Source organism: Plecotus auritus (assembly GCF_963455305.1).
Source record: "Plecotus auritus genome assembly, chromosome: 10".
NCBI classification, from domain to species: Eukaryota; Metazoa; Chordata; class Mammalia; order Chiroptera; family Vespertilionidae; genus Plecotus; species Plecotus auritus.
The window spans coordinates 48076210-48097444 of NC_137785.1; the positions used below are offsets into that span (position 1 = coordinate 48076210).

At 46.9% G+C, this 21235-nt stretch overlaps 2 protein-coding genes across 2 annotated transcripts in view; both read left to right on the forward strand.

Moving 5' to 3' along the window:
- Positions 1-16794: 16794 nt before the first annotated feature.
- On the forward strand, positions 16795-17731 carry AGRP (agouti related neuropeptide; the record flags this gene model as incomplete). The annotated part of the gene is made up of 4 exons (XM_080643790.1): positions 16795-16824; positions 16946-17075; positions 17252-17337; positions 17549-17731. The coding sequence occupies 4 exons, from the start codon at positions 16795-16797 to the stop codon at positions 17729-17731; spliced, it is 429 nt and encodes a 142-aa protein (XP_080499916.1).
- Positions 17732-18452: 721 nt separating this feature from the next.
- ATP6V0D1 (ATPase H+ transporting V0 subunit d1) overlaps positions 18453-21235 on the forward strand; it is a 38563-nt gene continuing 35780 nt past the window's right edge. The window contains exon 1 of the mRNA XM_080646083.1: positions 18453-18697. Within this exon, the coding sequence (XP_080502209.1) occupies positions 18568-18697 (130 nt within the window). The 5' untranslated portion in view covers positions 18453-18567. The remainder of the gene's footprint in view (positions 18698-21235) is intronic.

Consider the following 21235-nt stretch of genomic DNA (forward strand, 5'->3'; position numbering starts at 1 on the left):
ATTTTTTGGACAATTGATACAACTGAATGAATGGGGGTAACAACCAAATCAAGGTGTGCAATATCTCAGTGGGTGATTGAAAGGTTAGGTATGTATTTGTGTTAAGTTCCTCAGGGTTGTCATAGGAATTGCTTGAATTAAAAGTGCTCTGCAGCCTGGCTGGTTGAGTGTTGACCTATGAACCAGGAGGTCATGGTTCAATTCCAGGTCAGGGCACATGCCCGGGTTGCAGGCCCTACTTCCAGTGGGAGGCGTGCAGGAGGCAGCCAATCAATGATTCACATCATTGATGTTTCTTTCTCTCTCTTTCCTTCCCTCAATCTCTCCCCCCGTTTCCTCTTTGAAATCAATAAAAAATATATATATTTTGTAAAGTGCTTTGCAGATGGGTCAGTAAAACAAAGCAGAAGGATGGCTGATAGATAGTGAAATAACAAGGCTTTTAAATGAAGTCTGAAAAACAAAGCTGGAGGAGGCTAATGATATCATCATCATCATCATCACCATCATCAATAACATATAGTGACAATAGCCATCATTTTTGAGGACTTAATATGTACCAGACACAGCTATCCACATACATAGATACACACACATGGCAGACGTTAGTCAAGGCAGTCTTATGTCCTGTAGGTCCTCTACTCTGCCCTGAGCTTGGAACCTTTTACCCAGGACATAATTTGTGGGATTCAGTGCAAAATAAAATGTAGAGCTCTCTGTTCAAAATTATTGTGAGTCTCAAGGTGGCTACAGTGGAGCATCCATGGAACAACCATGGAACACTTTTTTTTTTTAATATATTTTATTGATTTTTTACAGAGAGGAAGAGAGAGGGATAGAAAGTTAGAAACATCGATGAGAGAGACATCGATCAGCTGCCTCCTGCACACCCCCTACTGGGGATGTGCCTGCAACCCAGGTACATGCCCTTGACCGGAATCGAACCTGGGACCCTTCAGTCCGCAGGCCGACGCTCTATCCACTGAGCCAAACCGGTCAGGGCCATGGAACACTTTTGAACATGGAGCCCTGTGTCACTACACAGCTCCCAGGCCCTGCTTTCACTGCTGAGTAACTAGGTTCATTGCTCAAACTTTTGTCCATTGGGAAGATTCCCCCCAAGGCTGGGTGTGTGGCAAAGAGCAGTTCATTCTGTCTCCTTCATACCCAGACAAAGCATCCTTAAACTAGGCTTGGGCTTTCTCCCCTTCCATTAGCTTGCTGAGCACCCCACATGATAGATCTTGCTCTCTTCACCTTTACCTCTCACACTGTGCCCTGTTTGCCCCTGTGCTGCATCCAGCTTCCTGGACTGTCCCTTGAGATCACACAGTCTCTCCGTCTCTTTTTTGCCCTAGCACTGGGGTTGCCAGATAAAATGTAGGATTCGTGTTAATCTTTAATTTCAGGGAAATAATGAATAACTTTTTAGGATGTCTCCAATGTTGCATGGGACAGATATAGATATATACTTTTTATTGACTTCAGAGAGGAAGGGAGAGGGAGAGAGAGATAGAAACATCAATGATGAGAGAGGATCACTAATCAGTTGCCTCCTGCACGTCCCCCACTAGGGATCGAGTGTAAAACCCAGGCATGTGCCCTTGACCGGAACTGAACCCAGGACCCTTCAGTCCACAGACCGATACTCTATCCACTGAGCCAAACTGGCTAGGGCTAGGGCTATATTTTTTAAGTATATTCATTGTTTATCTGAAGTTCAAATTTAACTGGGTGTTACATTTTTATTTTTCATTTGCCAAATCTGGCAACCTTGCCCAGAACTAGCACATGGTGTTCCATCTGTCCATTCCCTGCGACTTTGCCTGGTTAGCTCCTTTTCCTGAGTCAGGTCTCAGCTTAGAAACAGCCTCCCCCAGGAAGACAGTTCTCTCTCCCCTCCCTCAGGCTGAGGCTACAGTCCCAGTCCTCTCATTACTGTGCCTGAGTTGTGCCCGCCAGGCAGGATGGTCTATCTCATTCACTGCTAACTCCTCAACCCCTGGTAGAGTGTTTAGCCACTCAATAAATGCCTGTTAAAGGGATAAGTGCTGACCTAGGTTCTAGCTCCAGGGATCAAAAGCTGGCCCACTTCCTGCCTTTCAAGCCTAGGGCCCCCAGTTTGGGGGATGGGGATGCATCAGTTATCTATCACTGCCAACAAACTACCCTAAAAGTTAATGACTTAAAACAACAGCAGTCATGTTGTGTGCCCACCAATCTGCAAAATGGGCAGAGCTCAGCAGGGACAGCTTGTCTCTGCTCCACACAGCATCAGCTGGGGCTGGAGAACCCACTTCCAAGATGACTCACTCACATGGCTTTTGAGTTGGTGCTATGTGCTGCTTCTCTCCACAAGTGCCTCTCCATACGGTGACTTGGGCTTCCTCACAGCATGGCGGCTGGGTCCCAAGAGCAAGTATCTTAAAAGAGACAGGGAACAGCAGATGCTAGTTTTTTATGACCCTGGATGTGGATACTGGTACAGTGTCACTTCTACCATATTCTCCTGATTAAGAGTCCATATTCAAGGAGAGGGGTCATAGGCCCCATCTCTTGGGACAAGTGCTAAAGAATTTTGTGACCATGTTTTAAAGCCACCATAGGAGATAATACTCACAAAAAGGAATTTATATAGTTCATCATCTGCTCCCAGTCTGGGTGAATGATGGTCCACAGAATGCCCTTCTCTCCATAGGTCCGTGGGTAGCACTGGACCAATGTGTTCTGGGCAGTCATGGAGTGAGATAGGGAGGGAGGGAGGAAGGGAAGAAGGGAGGGAGGGAGGGAGAGGATGAGAGACAGGAATCTTCCCTTGAAGGCTGAAGGGCCCTGGGCAACTCAAACAATGTAGGCACAGTAATCACATCTGAAAGCAGGCTGCACAGTTGGCACCTGCCAGGGGTCCTTTGGGTTGCTGTAAACAGAAAATTTGAAATTGAGGTCTTTCCTTTTGGTTTTGAAAAAAATAAATCTATTAAAAGTTGACAGAATAGTAAAATAAACAACCCACATACCTGTCACCTAGTTTCACTAATGGTTAATAATTTGCCATATTTGAAAGTTACAAACAAGACATTTCTCTCCCAAATCCTTCAGCCTGCATGCCCCCCTCCCCCCAGTGTACTCTCTGCAGCAGCAGTTCTCCCCTGGGGATGATTTTGTCCCCCAGAGAACATTTGAGTATGTCAACCGAAGACATTTTAAATTACATTTTTATTAAGGAAAAATTAACACAATATAAAACTCATAATTTTAAAATGTACAGGCCAGTGGGTTTTTTTTTTAGTATATTAACAACAGGATACAACCATTATTACTGTCTAAAATATTTTTGCTTATTGCAATTGAAGGGGCGGGGCTCCTGACATTAGTGGACAGAGGCCAGAAATGCTGCTAAAATCCCAGAATTATTTGGCTGAAAAGGTTAAGTGTTGAGGTTGAGAAACCCTCTTTACACAATTATAGCACCATTAGCACATCTAAGGAAATCAAAAGTAATTCAAGTATCATTCTCACTTGTCTCAAAAATGTCTTTCTAGCATTTAAATTTTAGTTCACAAGGCAAGGTTCATGTATTGCATTTAGTTATATCTCTTTAGTATCTTTTGATATAGAAGAGTAACTCTGTCCCACACTCAGCCTTTTTTGTTTGTATCTTTTTTTTTTTTTTAGTTCAGGACAGTTTTATAGCATCATATTATTCTGGATTTATCTGATTGCTTCCTCAAGATTAGATTCATGTTACACATTTTTGGCAAGAACACTACACTGGTGATTATTGCATCACACCAGGAAGCCCATAATGTGAGGTGCCTGTGCTATTTGTGATGTTGGAATTGCATGATAATGCAGTTCAGGAGACAGAGCAAGGTGCAGCCTCCCACACCCCACCCACCCACAGGTGGCATGCAGGCGCCACCCTGGGTGGCTTAGCCTTTCTGAAAAGTAGGGTTAGCCTGGGAGGATGAATCTCCCCAGGGGAATCCTCAGGCCCTCCTCCCTCCTCTTTGCTGCCCCACCTTCAAGGGTCAAGGGGAAGGCCCCAAGAGCTGGGATTCCCTTTCCTATCACAGATAGGCTGGAAGGACTTCTGGGTTTCTGCTGTTCCTTGGTTCCCAGGAAGAAAACTAGAGGACAGAAGTGGGCAGAATCTCTAGAACCTGGAACCCAGGAAGCTGAGGGTATGGGCCAGTGGGGGTCAGGGGGTTGTGAGGCTGGAACTGCAGGGCGGGTTAGCATTCCTGTGGTGAACAACTGTGCAAAAGCTGTATTGGAAGTCACTCCCTACCTTCCTCCTTTCAGGAAGCTCCCTCCACCTTTAGGAACCCCCCTCTTAGATACCACCTCCTCCAGGAAATCTAACAGGATTTTGGGAAGGAAGAAATCACTCCGGTTCTCCAAGCAGTTCTTTTTGAGCCCCCTCCTCCAAATTTCTTTTATAAGAGAAAGTTTATATAGAAAGTTACAGAGGTAGTAGAAGTGAGCCAGCTGGGCTGTGTAGGCTCAGGAAACAAGTTACAGAGGCAGTTTGGGTCTACAAGGGGAACAAACCTGGGAAGGAAGCATTTATCACACAATGATGTGGACAAGAGATGTAAAAAAAAACCACGGAAATTATCAGTTGGGAATGTGTTTAGCTGCAAGTAAGAGAAAACCTAATAATAGCTTAAACAAATTTTTGTTTCATGTTTGTCTCATGCAAAGGGGGTGGGCAGACCAGGTTGGTGCAACTGCTTTACAATATCATGAAGGCATTGTACTTTTCCTGTCTGCCACCCTTAGCAAGTTAGTCCACCCCAAGACTATTTCCTCATGGTCACAAGTTAGCTATTGCAGCTCTAGGCATATAATCACATTCTGGGCAGGAACTCAAAGGGAAAAGAAGCAGAAAGGGGAGGCACCTCTGCCAGTGTCAACAAAAGGCTGCTGCCACCAATCTAATGCCAACAGGAGTTCCAAATCTGGGGTGCAGTAAAAGGAGAAACTTTATTCAGGTAAACAGTTTGCAAACAGAAGACACAGCCTCCCAGAGGAAACTGAGAAAAAGGGAAGGTCCACTTTTATAAAGAAAGTTCCCACCCTGGTCCCTTATTGGTCCATTTCTATGCAAATGAGGAACTCAAATCTGTACAGTTTGATTAGTCCAAATAGCACTGGCTTGATTGGTTGGAATCATGTATTCTGACTGGTCATTATGGAGCTGCTCTTATTGGTCAGTAAGGTACAAATGATGATGTCTGGTACACCAAGTCCTTATAAAATCAAGAGGCACTGAAACCAGCCCTACTTCTGAATTTTTTTTAAAAAAATCTATTTTATTGATATTTTACAAAAAGGAAGGGAGAGGGATAGAGAGTTAGAAACATCAATTAGAGAGAAACATTGATCAGCTGCCGCCTGCACACCTCCTACTGGGGATGTGCCTGCAACCAAGGTACATGCCCTTGACCGGAATCGAACCTGGGACCTTTCAGTCCGCAGGCCGATGCTCTATCCACTGAGTCAAACTGGTTTCGGCCCTACTTCTGAATTTTTGACTTGCATGAGCTGATACATTATTTTTCTAATTTAATATAGTTTGAATCAAACTTTCTGTTCATTACAACTGACATCATTTTACTGGTACCATCTGTTTTTCCTTTTACTATTTTTATTATGCACTATAAAAAAAAATAACACTGCTAACATACTGCTTCTCTTCACATTTGTATAGATTTTAGGAAATCATTGCCTTTTCCCCTGTAGAAATAACCTAGAGACAAAAAACTAGTACCACATTGTGAAATCTCAAATCCCAGAAGTCAACAGCTTGAAGACAACCCCCAGGAACAGGGAAGAAAAACAAGTTGTCAAAAGAGACAGACAAGCCTGGCTGGTGTGGCTCAGTGGTTGAGCGTTGACCTATGAACCAGGAGGTCACGGTTTGATTCCTGGTTAGGGCACATGCCCGGGTTTCAGGCTCGATCCCCAGGAGAGGGTGTGCAGGAGGCAGCTGATCAATGATTCTCTCTCATCATTGATGTTTCTATCTCTCTCTCCCTCTCCCTTCCTCTCTGAAAGCAACAAAAATATATTTTAAAAAGTGAAAGAGATAGTCAAGCATAGATAAGGACAGCAAGCTGGGGAAAGGACCATTTTTAATGCCACTGACCCAGACAATAGGTACCCTTTTTGTCCTGACACCCACTGCCACCACCTTAAGGGGGTGATTTTTGGTCTATGGTCTGAAGAACTCTTCAAAAAACACAAGGGCTATTTTGAAGAGAGATGCAATGAGAAAGGTTCAAGTATGAATCAGAGTCATGCCAAAGTTCACAGTCAGGAAAGAACCCACAATAGAAAGGAAACGAGTACAACCACCACCCAGATCAAGATACAGTAGTTCCCCCTTATTCATGGGGGATAGGTTCTAAGACCCCCCAGTGGATGCCTGAAACCAGGGATAGTACTAAGCCCTACACATGCTGTTTTTTTTTCCTATACATACATACCTATGATAAAGTTTAATTTATAAATTAGGCCCAGTAAGAGATTAACAACAATAACTAATAAAATAGAACAATTATAACAATATCTATATATATAAAAGCTTAAGCGACCGGCCAACCATTGCACATTTGATGCACAATGACCACCAGGGAGTAGATGCTCAACGCTCAAACATGGAACAGATTGATGAATCTCAGAGGGGAGGGGAGGGGGGGGAGGGCGGGAAGAGATTAACCAAAGATCTTATATGCATAAGAGAGGCCCGGTGCACAGATTCGTGCACTGGTGGGGTCCCTCATCCTGGCCTGTGGGGATCAGGCCAAAACCGGCTCTCTGACAACCCCCCAGGGGTCCCAGATTGCGAGAGGGCACAGGCCAGGCTGAGGGACCCCACTGGTGCACGGGCCTCTAGTATTGTAATAAAAGTGAATGTGGTCTCTCCATCTCAAAACATCTAATTCTACTGTACTCACCTTTTCACTTACAGGAAGCACTTTAGGGCTTCTCTGACTTACCAAATTGTCAGCATCACTACTACTAGGTGTACCGGTTAATAATGTGGATTTTTTTCAATAGATGGAGTTACACATATGTTGATATATATGCGATTTGATATGTATGCTATTTTGTTGTATTGGCAACAAGCTTCAAAACTTCATATGTCAAATTTTCTGAAGGTGTTAACATCATAGATATTTTTACGTTTAAAAATGTCGAATTTTGTGCCAAAAAAAGAGCATTTGCGGGAAGTTTTAATTCATTATTTTGAAGAAAAGTGCTGCTGAAAGTTATCATATACTTTGGGAAGCTTATGGCGAACATGCTCCATCTCAAGATACTTGTGAACGCTGGTTTAAATGCTTTAAAAGTGATTATTTTTATGTGAAAGACAAAGAACGTTCAGGTCAACCGAAAACGTTTGAAGACCAACAATTATAAGCATTATTGGATGAAGATGCCTGTCAAACTCAAAAACAACTTGCAGCCCTAACCGGTTTGGCTCAGTGGATAGAGCGTCGGCCTGCGGACTGAAGGGTCCCGGGTTCGATTCCGGTCAAGGGCATGTACCTTGGTTGCGGGCACATACCCAGTGGGGGCATGTACCTTGGTTGCGGGCACATACCCAGTGGGGAATGTGCAGGAGGCAGCTGATCGATGTTTCTCTCTCATCGATGTTTCCGGCTCTCTATCCCTCTCCCTTCCTCTCTGTAAAAAATCAATAAAAAAAAAACAACTTGCAGAAAGATTAAACATTGCTCAGCAAACAATTTCCGATCATTTACAAGCAATGGGCAAGATTTTAAAGGAAGGAAAATGGGTGCCACATCAACTGAACGAAAGACAAATGGAAACCGCAAAGTCATCAGTAAAATGTTGCTTCAACGGCACAAAAGAAAGTCTTTTTCGCATCGAATTGTGACTGGCAATGAAAAGTGGCTTTATTTTGTGAATCGCAAATGCACAAAATCATGGGTTGATCCAGGTCAACCATCAACATCGACTGCAAGGCCAAATCGCTTCGGAAAGAAGACAATGCTCTGCGTTTGGTGGGATCAGGAAGGTGTGGTGTATTATGAGCTTCTAAAACCAGGTGAAACCGTTAATACTGATGGCTACCAACAACAAATAATCAATTTGAACCATGCTTTGATCATAAAGCGACCAGAATGTGCCAGAAGTAATTTTGCTTCATGATGACGCACCATCACACACTTCAAAACCAGTTAAAGCCCTAACCAGTTTGGCTCAGTGGATAGAGCGTCAGCCTGTGGACTGAAAGGTCCCAGGTTCGATTCCGGTCAAGGGCATGTACCTTGGTTGTGGGCACATCCCCAGTAGGAGGTGTGCAGGAGGCAGCTGATCGATGTTTCTCTCTCGTCGATGTTTCTAACTCTCTATCCCTCTCTCTTCCTCTCTGTAAAAAATCAATAAAATATTAAAAAAAAAAACAAAAAACCAGTTAAAGACACGGTAAAAGATCTTGCCTGGGAAGTATTAACCCACTCGATGTATTCACCAGACCTTGCTCCTTCAGATTACCACTTGTTCGAATCGATGGCACACACATTTTCTGAGCAGCACTTCAAAACGTATGAAGAAGTGGAAAATTGGATCTCTGAATGGTCTGCCTCAAAACAAGAAAAGTTCTATTGGGACGGTATCCACAAATTACCTGAAAGATGTGGGAAATGTGTAGCTAGCGATGGACATTACTTTGAATAAAGCACTTTTTAAAAAATATTTTTTTATTGATTTCAGAGAGGAAGGGAGAGGGAGAGAGAGATACAAATATCATTGATGAGAAAGAATCATTGATTGGCTGCCTTCTGCATGCCCCCACTGGGGATCGAGCCTGCAACCCGGGGAATGTGCCCTTGACTAGAATTGAATCCGGGACCTTTCAGTCCGAAGGCCCATGCTCTATCCACTGAGCCAAACCAGCTAGAGCTGAATAAAGCACTTTTGATGTTTCTCTTGAAATTATCATGTTTTCTTTGGATTACAAAAATCCACGTTATTAACCGGTTAAGGGTCAATCCGCATTTTTAACCAGTTAATGGTCAATCCGCATTATTAACCGATTAATGGTTAATCCACATTATTAACCGGTTAATAATTTGAATAATTTGTGTTCAGGGTTACTTGAACACAAGCACTGCAATACCACGCTGGCTACTAATGGGTGGGAAGCTCTACAGCGTGGCTACCCAGGACAAAGGGATGATTCACGTCCTGGGCAGGACCAAGTGGGAGAGTTCATCATGCTACTCAGAACAGCATGCAATTTTAAACTGAGGAATTGTTTATTTCTGGAATTTTCCATTTAATACTTAGTTGACAGTGGGTAACTGAAACCTTGGAAAGTGAAGCCTTGGATAAGGGGCGACTAGTTTATAAAACATTTCGGGCACTGCAGAAGTCCTCCTCATTCCCCCCCACAGTCAATCATGCCCCCACAGGTAATTACTACTTAGAGCACTATTACCATTTATTATAGTTTTCTTGAGTTTGGAACATCATGTACATGGAATCATGGCATATTTACTATTCTGTGGCTGGCATCTTACATTTAATATTACGTCTGTGAGATTCATCCATACTGATGTGTATGCCATTTCATTCATCTTTTAAATTGTTTTGTTTCCAGTTGTACAAATGTACCATTATTTGTCCATTTGATGGTTATTTGAATTGTTTCTAGCTTTAAGTTGCTGGGAACAGTCTCTACATGCCTTTTAGTAGGCACGGCTCCAATTTTTCTTGGGTTTGTACTAAAGAGTGAACTTGCTGGGGGAAGGTCAGGTGTAGCAGTTATAGAAAATACTAGTTTTCCAATTTACCCCTTATCAGTTCTAGTTACTTCTTATCCTCGCCCATACTCAGTATTGCCAATCTTTTAAATTTTAGCCAATCTATTCAGTGTATATTAGTATCTCATTGTGGTTTTAATTCACATTTCTCTATGGATTAAATTTCTCTGGTGATACTGAACACCTTCCCACATGCTTATTGTCCATTGGAAAATCCTCTTTTGTGAAGGGCCCATTCAAGGTCCCTTCCTCTAATGATGATGGAATTCCTTGTATGTTCCCATGGGTCTTTATTTTATTTTATTTTATTTTTTTAAAAATATATTTTATTGATTTTTTACAGAGAAGAAGGGAAGGGATAGAGAGTTAGAAACATCGATAAGAGAGAAACGTCGATCAGCCGCCTCCTGCACACTCCCTACTGGGTATGTGCCCGCAACCAAGGTACATGCCCTTGACCGGAATCGAACCTGGGACCCTTGAGTCTGCAGGCTGACGCTCTATCCACTGAGCCAAACTGGTTAGGGCAGTCTTTATTTATTTTAGTATATGTATTGCAATGTTCTTTTCCCAGTTTGTGACTTATCTTTTCACGTTCTTTTTTTTAAATATATTCTTATTGATTTCAGAGAGGAAGGGAGAGGGAGAGATAGAAACATTAATGATGAGAGAGAATCATTGATCGGCTGCCTCCTGCATGCCCCCTACTGGTGATCAAGCCCGCAATCTGGGCATGTGCCCTTGACCGGAATCGAACCCGGGACCCTTCAGTCCACAGGCTGACGCTCTATCCACTGAGCCAAACCAGCCAGGGCTCTTTTCACTTTCTTAGTTATCTTTAATCAATGACCAGAAGTTCTTAAATGGTCTAATTTATCAACCTTTGATGGTTAGTACTTTCTTATTTAAGAAGAGGTTATGAAAATATTATTTTTTCTAGAATTTTTTACCTTCACACTTATGTTTATAATCCATCTCAAATTAATTTTTGTGAAGGCTGCAAGGTTCAGGTAAAATAGCCACTTGCTCCATTATTGAAAATATCTTTCCCTCACTTAAAGAAGCTTATGTAATTTATTTTCAATCATTTTATAATATATTCGCTTAAATATTTGCATTGCTTTAGCTGCATGCTGTAAGTTTTGGTGCACTGTATTGCATTTTCATTCGGTTTGAAACTTGCTGTTTTCCCTTGTGATTTCTTCTTTGATTCATGGATTATTTAGAAACGTGTCTAAGAGCATAAGGACACTCAGCACAGCTCTGGCAGCCAACTCCGCCTCCTGAGGGATGAGCTGAGGGTGGGTGGAGCGGCTGTGCACCACCCTGGGAGCTCTGTGGGTGGGTGAACCGTTTCCATAACCAAGAGGTGTGTGGAGACGCATCAGGGCAGCATGTCTAGCAACTAAAGGGATGAGGCAGGGAGAAAACTTGCCTCTACGCCAGGTCCTGATACAAAGTCTGGCTTTGGGCAGAGTTGGGAGGAGGACCTCTATCCAGGGTTTGGTAAACAGTTTATGCAGGTCCTATTGCCAGCAGAGGAGGGGGCACCCTATGAGCTCTTCCTCCCACACAGGGCTGGGGCTTGGTGCCTAGGTAATAGCTATGCCCCAAAGCAGTGGTCGGCAAACTCATTAGTCAACAGAGCCAAATATCAACAGTACAACGACTGAAATTTCTTTTGAGAGCCCAATTTTTTAAACTTAAACTATATAGGTAGGTACATTGTTATTAACTTAATTAGGGTACTCCTAAGCTGGCCTTTGCTAAAAGCTAAAGGGGCCAAAGAACCGCATGTGGCTCGCGAGCCGCAGTTTGCCGACCACTGCCCCAAAGGGGTTGTTTTAAGTCAGAAGGTATCCTTTCCATCTAATGCCTCCAGATGACCATTTCCCCATGGGAGTCGACCCCCTTCCCAGCTCCCATATCTCTCCCTCCCAGGCCTGCTTTTTAGTGAGAGGCACAGCGGATGGGAAAGCGTTTAAAAGCAGAAAGGAGAAAGTCCAAAGAGCCACCGTAGTCCTCTCTGCTCTCTCCAACTGATCCTGAGCTCACCTTGAACCTGTTGAAAGCCAGGCACCCACTCACCCCCGTGCCTGGCACCCTAGGCAGCATCTCCTTGCCTATGTCCACAGTTCCTGCAGCCTCTGTTCTTACCTTCATAGACCCTGAATAGTGGGGGTGAGCAGGTTGGAGAGCTCCTGAGTCTCCAGCAGAAAGCGATTTCTAGGTTGAGAATCATTTCCAGGTAGTTCAACAATTCCTCTTGTGCAAATATCTCTGTTCCTGGGGCTTTAGTTAAGCCACTGAACACCCTCAGGGAGTCAGGGTGCTCCCTTATATGGGGATGGATTAGGAACAATGCAGGGGACATCGTGGGTACCCCAACCAGCCCTACAGCGCCATGCCTCTGTGGAGCGCTGCTGGGGACTCAAATTGAACTTCTTCAGAAATCCTGTAATAGTCAGGGGTCCTGTCATTGCCTGGATGGAACAAGCGCCTCACCACTTTGTATGGGATCCCTGTGAGTGCAGGGGCTGATGTCCTGAGGACTCACCCTGAGGCAGAAGGCAGGGTGCTGCAACACCCCCAGAAACAAGATTTCACACAGAAAAGTGGGACCTGGCAGGCAGGAGGAAAGACTGGCCACCCTCTCAGGTTTCTGGGGATTTGGACATTGTGGGTTGTAGATGTCTTCAGAAGGGGCTGGGGCTAGGAGTTAGGATGGCCTTTGCCGTCTTTGAGGGGCCCGTGGATCCAGACTGCAAGCCATAGCTTATCAGTCAGAAGGGCTGGGACTGTTTTGTCATCCTGAGCCTTTTGTAAAGTGTCATCTGAGCACTCCAGCCACAGCTCAGCTGTTCTGGGGCCCCCAATAAAGGGCCCATTTCCAGCACTGAAGGGGGAGAGGGAGAGCGAGTTAGAGCAAGGCTAGGGAGTCTCTGGGCCTGAGCCTCCTTACAGTCTGAAGAAGAGGTCTTCCGCTACCAGCTGGCCCTGCACCTCACCCCACTCTCCTTGGCTTGACTCCAGCCTACACTTTCATTGGCAACAAGCAAGTCCACAAAGCCTAGCTGACCCCAGAATCAGAAGCTTCAGGTCACCATGGCCTTGACCATGTTTAGATGCCTTGGCACAGTGCTGGTCACTCAGCACCCCCTCAATAAATAGTCCTCGAATGAAAGGGAGAATGGCAAGTGCTGGCATTCGTGCAACAAACATGGAGCTCCCCACCAGATGATGAGGGGACCATACCTCTCCAGGCAACCTCTGCCTTTTGGAAATCTTATAGATGAGCCACAGGGGCAGGGGCAGGGCCAGTGCACTGGGTTGGGGACCTGGGTTTCAGAATGAAGCTGGACTGGGAGAGCCAGTGGGTGTTTAGGGCTCTGCTGCCCCCCGCTGGACCAATCAGGAAACACGCTCTATTTCGCAGGAGGCACAGAGCATCCACACTCTCCCCTTTCTCCTCCCTGAAGCAGGGATCCCTATGTTCGGAGTTCCCAGCCTCACGAATAGGTTCTGCATCCCCCAGGTATCCAAGATCTCCCACCCAGAACATTCCACCCATTTCTGAAAGTCCTTTACCAACAAGAATTGTCCTGGGAACATTGGGTCAATTTCTGACCAGTAAGACCACTTATATATTAGCGAAGGAAATGGGCTCCCAAGGAGGGGTCTTTTAGAGACTCCTATGTTTGTCAGGAGGAAAGGTAAAGGTAAGGATTGGCAAAACCAAAGAAAATAGAAAATGATAGAAACTTAATTGTAACAATGTTTGATAAATCAAGCCAAAGACTGGTTATTTGCAAAAACTAATAAAATTTGATAATCCAATAGAAAATTCACTTACATGTATAGATACAGATAGACATAGTGAGAGAGCTATAACAAGAAACCCATAGGCCGTGTTTTGGGCCAATTCACTGGTGGTGGGAGGTAGATGACACATGCTGGAGGGCAGAGGAGGGTGGGGTGGGAAAGGGCATGAACAAATGTTGATTTCCTTCTGTGGACTCCACTTGGGTTTGTGGGTGGCATGAGTGCTGCTATGTTCTGAGCCTGTGCACACTCACAGCAGTTGGACAGTGGAAAGTGGCAGTTTGCTGACTGGCTCATGGACTGACTGAATCAACTCTAGGGGTAGCTGATCCCAGATGGGAAAAAAGTCTACTGACTGTTTACCAGGCTGGGGCCCTTCAGCAGGGAACCAGGATTGGGACAGAGCCTATGCCAGTGTTAAGCTGTATAATTCAGCAGCTTGATAAACCATGTGCCAGTTATGGGCCCAGGAAACTTACAATGTCCCTTGCCTGGAATTTCCCCAATTCCTACTCAGGCTTCATGACTGAGTAAAGGTCTCCTCGAAAAGGAAGCTTTCCCTAGCTAACTTCCTTCCCCCTCGCTGAGCGAGAGTGGGTGCCATCCTGCCCCTGGGGCATTCTTTTATGAAAGCACTTATCCCACTGCATTTTTAAATTTTTCTTTTCTTTTAAATTTTCATAATGGCAAATTTCTAACTTAAACAAAAGCAGCATAATAGGATAATGTAGCCTATGTACCCATCACCCAGTTTCAACAATTACCAACTCATGAACAATTCTGTTTCTTCTATATCATCTCCACTATCCCCCCTATCTTGGATTATTTTGAAGCAAAACCCAGACTTCCTATCATTTTATCAGTAAATACTTCATTATGTTTCTCTAAAAGATGAGTCCTTTTTTTTAAAGATATTTTTTATTGATTTTTTACAGAGAGGAAGGGATAGAGTTAGAAACATCGATGAGCGAGAAACATCAACTCAGCTGCCTCCTGCACACTCCCTACTGGGGATGTGCCCACAACCAAGGTACATGCCCTTGACCAGAATTGAACCTGGGACCCTTCAGTCCGCAGTCCTATGCTCTATCCACTAAGCCAAACCAGTTAGGGCTAAAAGATGAGTTCTTTAAAAAAAAAAAAAAAAAAGAAAAAAGAAAAGAAAAGAAAAGAAAACATAACCATATCACCATTATCACCACTAAAAAAATTTCACAATTATTCCTTAGTGTCATCAAATATCCAATGTTTATATCTCTGATCATCCCAGTATGTTTTGATGGTTTTCTTGACTGTCTCTCCCACTGGACCTGATCAGGGACCCGGGCTGACTGTGTGAGTGCCTCAGTCCTTGTCTATCACTGTTCATGGGGCTGAGAGACCTGTGTGCACACACCCAGATGATGACAGTCACTGCTTCGTAGGTGAGTCAAGACCCTGAGTGCCTGAGTGGGAGGAGGCCTCACCCTAGAATATGAAGACCTGTCCTTAGCACGTGTGCTGACCAGGCTCATCTCAACTCAGCCAGGGCACCTTTCTAGAATATACACGCAGTCCCTGCTTCCCACCACTATCTCTTCAGCCAGAATCTCCAAGGATGGGGCCAATGCACAAGAATTTGGGGGACATGCCTCGGGTATATGAATATTTGATGTATTGCCCAAATGGCCCCCAACAGAACATCGTCACGTATGGGTGCCAGATACCTTCACTCTGCACCACTCTGAGAAGAGAAAGCCCAGCAGTCTCTTGTAGAGAAATCTCAGTGTCCAAGGAGGCCTTGACACCACGTTGGCTTTGTGGCAGAGTCACCAAAATAGCCAGGGGAGAAAGAGGGACCGGCCCTTTGCTGGATTATTCAGGGACCACTTCCTCAGAGAGGCTTTCCCTGAGTCCCCAGCCTCCTCCCCCACCCCCAGCAGTAGTGTGACCCTCTGAGCTCATAGGGCTGTTACCCTGAGCCAAACACAAGTAAGTCCAATGCCAACTTGATCCTAGACCAGACATCAGTGAAAGAAACTGCCACAGGGCCACCCTCTGTGGAGCATCTCTTCCCCATGCAACCCATACTCCAACACCAATTGTTGGTGTTGACACCAGGCCAAGGGCCCCCAGATGACAACCTATGATTTCCACCCGCTGCTGAGGGAACTTCCTCAGGCCTTTGCCTGGTCAGAACTGCCTGTGTGAACCTGGACCACAAATAGCCCCTTCATCCTCCTCCCGCTGCCTTGGGCCATTTTGTACACTGAGGCCTTGAAGCTGATTCAGATTGCATCCCTTTCCCTGATGGGCAAATGTGTGATACACTGCCCTCCAGAGAGGTGAGGGGCGGCAGGGGTCCTGTGTGTCCTACCATCTCCACAAAAGGGCAGTCCTCACCACAGCCTCGTGTTGCTGAGACCAGACGTGGGCAGAGCCCTAACCATGTAGGGAGGAAGGGAGCAACCATTAGCACTAATGAGGCAGGCGGCTTGAAAGCTTTTTACTTTGAAGCTGCTCGCCCACCCAGGGAACAGACCGTTCTGCTTCCTTGGCTTCCAGGAACCCCAGGCAGAAAGGAGTTTGGGGACAGGAGAAGGGGTGGGGGTCTTGAAAAGGCCTGGAGGGAGAAGGAGAGAGGAAGAGTCAGGGATGGAAGCAGGAGGGGCTGGTGTTGGCTAGGTGGGTTTCTCTCTTTCATTTCCCCCCAAAAAAACCCTAGGACTCTAGATCTGCACCCACCTCTGCCTCACTCTGGCCACTGGCCCATCACCCCCTTCAATGCCTTTGACCCAAGTTCCTGGAAGCAAAGCAAACAACATGCCCTATAGTGTCTGATTGAGCATCTCCGGGCCCACAAATTAAATTAAGCTCTCAGGGCTGCCTGCCTTGTTACTGCTAATGGCTCCAGCCTGCCCCCAACGGGTCCCTGTCCTGTCAAAATTTGGGGGCCCTGGGCACCCTGTCATGTTTCCAAACTTTAATTGGCTCCTGGAGACCTCACACATAATTGGAGATGTTCACCCTCTTATAGAGCACCCAAAAACTCAGGTTTCAGGGAGAGAGGCTTAAACTGTACGTCCCCTCTTCTGGGGAAGGCCCCTCATATCCTGGCTTCAGGGAATAGTCACGTGTGGGCCCTTCATTAGACTCTGCTATATAAGCTGAGGGCACCAGATGGCCAGGAATGCTTGGGGCAAGGATCCAGCAAGCAGAAGTAAGTCCTCAGGTTGGGCAGAGATTCCTATTCTCTGGGGGCCTCTCTTGGGGGTAGGACACTTAGAGGGTGCATCCAGGGATGAGGAGGGACTAAGTGTTGGGTCTTCCTGCTGAGCCAGGCCATGCTGACTGCAATACTGAGCTGTGCCCTGCTGCTGGCACTGCCTGCCATGGAGGGGGCCCAGATGAGCTTGGCAGCCCTGGAGGGCATCAGAAGGCCTGACGAGGCCCTGTTCTCAGAGCTGTCAGGTCAGTGTGGGCAGGGGTGGGTCTGGGTGGGGCCTGGACACTCTCTGGTCACAAACTATTCAGCCTGGTATGAGTCCTCCTTCTCTCTTCCCAATCCCAGGCCTGGGAAGTGGATGTTTTGTGCATGGCAGGGGCTGGGGGGTGGGGGGATTTTGCTCTCACATAATCTGTCACAGACCTGGGCCTGAGGCCTGAGCTGAAGAGGACAGCTGCAGAACAGGCAGAAGAGGCTCTGCTGCAGGAGGCCAAGGACTTGGTAGAGGTAACTAACTGTTCAGGGCAAGGGGTGAGGCTACAGGCCTTGGGAGGGCACATCGGGCACCGTTCCCACTCTCCATTACCTGACCACCCACCCCCCACCCTTACCTGGAGCAACCCTGCAGACCCCCATGCGCCACTGCCATCCCACTTGCACGGGACAGGTGAGGTTCCTGGACTTGCCTTCGGAGGCTCATGCTCCCGCATCTCTGCAGGCGCTAGATCCAGAAGAACGGGAGCCACGCTCCCTGCGTCGCTGCGTGCGGCTGCACGAGTCCTGTCTGGGACACCAAGTACCGTGCTGTGACCCATGCGCCACGTGCTACTGCCGGTTCTTCAACGCCTTCTGCTACTGCCGCAAGCTGGGTACTGCCATGAACCCCTGCAGCCGCACCTAACTGGTCAACGTCAGTGTCGGGGCTGTGACAGGGTGGGGGGCGTGAATAAAGTTTGGGACCAACCCCAAGGCTGTGACATTATTTCGAACGTGGCCTTTGGAGGGGGTAGGTCATGACAGGCACCAAGTCTAGAAACCTCATACTTACTCCAGGGCCATCATCTGAGTTACTTATACGCACACTCTTAGGGCACCAGGCGCCGTTTGGGGAAGCAGAGGAGAGCCGCTCTTCAGCCCTCGAGAATCTTTTACAGTAAAAGAGGGGAAGAGGGGCAGGGGGCATAGCGCGGGACAGGGGCTGTAACTTCTGGCTGGCGAACAAGCAAGCATTAGGTTCCAGGGCCTGCTTACAGCTACCTCGATGTGTGACCCCCAGCGAAGGCCGCCCTTGCCATACCTGTACCCCTCGGGGGAAGGCTGACCCAACAGTCTGGAATATTTCCAAGCATAAATAGCTCTCATCTTTACTCTGCTCGCCTTCATAGTGCCAGATACACCAGACCCAGGAAAGCTAGGGTACCCAATTCAATTTCCACGGCACGGGCACCACCGCGCGGCCGGTCTTAGACACTCCTAGCTGTTCCAGCCAGGAGCCAGAGGCTCTCTTTCCCTCTGCGAGCAGGCGCCAGCGGGCTGTCCCAGCCCGCACCTGCGTAATGCTTCCACTAGAAGCCATCCGGAAGAAGGGCACCACTCAGAACCCGCCCCGCAGTGGTCACGTGACACTCTTTGCGTGTCACCTGACGCGCCTGACAGGACGCTGCGGACGCCGAGTCAGCTGATCTTGGAGTAGCGCTGCGTGCCTGCGGGTCGGGCTTCTCCGGTCCCGCCGCAGCCATGTCGTACTTCCCGGAGCTATATTTCAATGTGGACAATGGCTACTTGGAGGGACTGGTGCGCGGCCTGAAGGCTGGGGTGCTCAGCCAGGCGGACTACCTCAACCTGGTGCAGTGCGAGACGCTCGAGGGTGAGCCGCGGGCTGGGATGCCCGGCCTTGAAAGGCCGGCAAGGAGGCTGGCCAGGGCCTGAGGGTTCCGAGTTCTGTGCGGGGAAGCCGAAGGCGGGGGTTCTAGAAGCGCCTGAGAGGCTTGGTTTGGAATCGGGGGCTGATGGCGGGGTCGCTGGAAGGGGATCTACCTCCAGCTGCGGATCGGCTCAGGCCTAAACGCAAACAACGCTTTAAAACCTCAGTGGTTCGCCTCTGCTGGGGCCGTCTCTTTCTCGGTTATGCCCACCATGTAGTTTGGAAGAGAGGGTCTCTAGGGAGTGGTTGGTCGGTGCGAGATGTGCCCATACAAGTCTCTTTACCCTGACGTAGCCAGAGCGAGCTGTCCCTTGGCAACGAAAAAGCACCCCACTTCCCTCCTCACACATACACCAAGGCTTTGGGGATCATTGTGTCTTCTCCTTGTCCGAGGGGTGAACCTTCCTGGGGAATTGCTGAACCTGCTTAGAGTTTCCCCCCATCGCGGAACCACTGGCTGGGCAGTCTTCAGAAGGCAGTGTTTGAGAGAGCAAGGTGTGGCCCTGCAAGTCAGGGAAGTTCATACGCATGTATTTGGCCAATAAGTCCAAAATCTTCAGCGAAAAGGATGCTTGTTGAGATAGGGTTTTCCTAGCACAAAAATTGCGAGAGAGGCTGAGTTCCTTTTTCCTTTCAGCCCACACTGCTTCAAAGTGGGATGGACCCCCGAGGCACATTTCCGTCCAATTTATTGAATTAGAGATGCCCCTGATTCCAGTCTTTGCCTCTTCTCCCTCCTCCCAGGTGGCAGTGAAGGACACGGTGGCTGGGATGGAATCCCCATCCCAGACCCCCAAGTTTACTGTTGAGCTAGTCTCATGGTAGCTAGAGGGGGAAGATGACCAGGTGATTCACCCTTTGCTAAAATTACAAATAAAAAAAATGTATTGAGGTTAAAAGTGAGCTCAATTAAAAAAAAGTTTTGTTTATCTTGCAATAATGTAAAAACATACCTTTAATTTTAAAAACTTACTGAAGTTAAAATACAATTGTGGACTTTGTGGTTTTAGCATAAGTGTACAAAAAGGTTGTTCACTTCCCTTATGGGAGTGGAAGTGAGGAAGGAGAGGAGAGCATTTAGGGTGCTGAGTTGTAGGAGCCTACCAGCAACCTAATTATCCTCACTGTCGGAAAAGGAGAAACGGGGTAGGGGGGCCTCTTTGGGGCAGGGTCTGACACACAGCTGATACTTAATGTGAGTTTTGTGGACTGACTGGGACTGGAGGAAGATCTTTGCTTAAATCTGAAGGTGAACTCTATTGATTACTAATTGACATTTGGGAAACTTGTTTCTCTCTAGGCTTTCCTCATTCTTGCTGCTGACTCCTCCCTAACCTTACCTGTCCCCCACAGGGTTCCCATCTTCCCAGCAAGACCCTATGCCATCCTCCACAAACATGTTAGGCCATTCTTCCTATAATACTGCTTGGGACATAGCCCTCTTGTGGACCACAATACAGACTTTAAGCATGACATTCAGGGATTCCCTTGCTCTTTCACACGTATTACTTACCTTCACACAAGCCATGCCCCCAACTCTTGGTGCACATAGTGTGGTAGAATTCGGAGTTAGACAAACCTGAGTTTGAATCCCAGCTCTGCCAATTACTGGATTACTTTAGACAAGTTATTTAACTCCTCTGGGCCTCGGGTTCTTCATCTAATATATTAACAGTACCTATCTCAGAAGGTTGTGAAGTGTCAACAAACTATTATGTGTGTAATACTTAGCCCAGCACTAAGCACAGAGTAAGTGCTGGGTAAATGGCAGTTCATTTCAGTACTGTTTGCATCTGCCATCCCTCTGCTTCCTTCTTTTTAAAACAAAAATATATTTTCATTGATTTTTAGAGAGAGAGGAATGGAGAGGGATAGAGATATAGAGAACATCAATGACAGAAACATTGATCAGCTGCCTCCTGCACACCCCTACTGGGGATTGAGCTCACAACCCGGGCATGTGCCCTGACCGAGAATTGGACTGTGACCTTCTGGTTCATGGGCCAATGCTTAACCACTGAGCCACATGGACTGGGCTCTGCTTCCTTCTTGTCCCTATGAAGCCCTGTGACTCCCACCTTTTAAGGCCCAACCCCAGTAGCACCCCATCGTAGAACTTCTCTGTGGCCTTGCTAGCCTAGAATGATGTTCCCTTTACCCAGTTACAGCTCCTGTTTGTACTGCTTTCCTAGATGTTTCTTGAAATAGAGTTTGGGATTTTAGGGACCTTCTATGATGGAGGTGCTCAGGACTTTCAAAGGCTGGGGATAACCAGAAGCAGGAAGAAGTGATCATAAACCCCAATTTGTCCTCTACAGAAAGGCCTCCTCTGCTTCTGAAGGTGACAGCAGAGGCCTGGCCTCCAGGTCTTTGTTGCTGGATGTTTTGCCTCCCTATCCCCAGGGGAAAGGGGAGGAAGGTGGGAAGGGGACACCAAGGAAGCCTGTGGTGCATAGTGAGGTCTGTAGCAGTGTCCCGAGG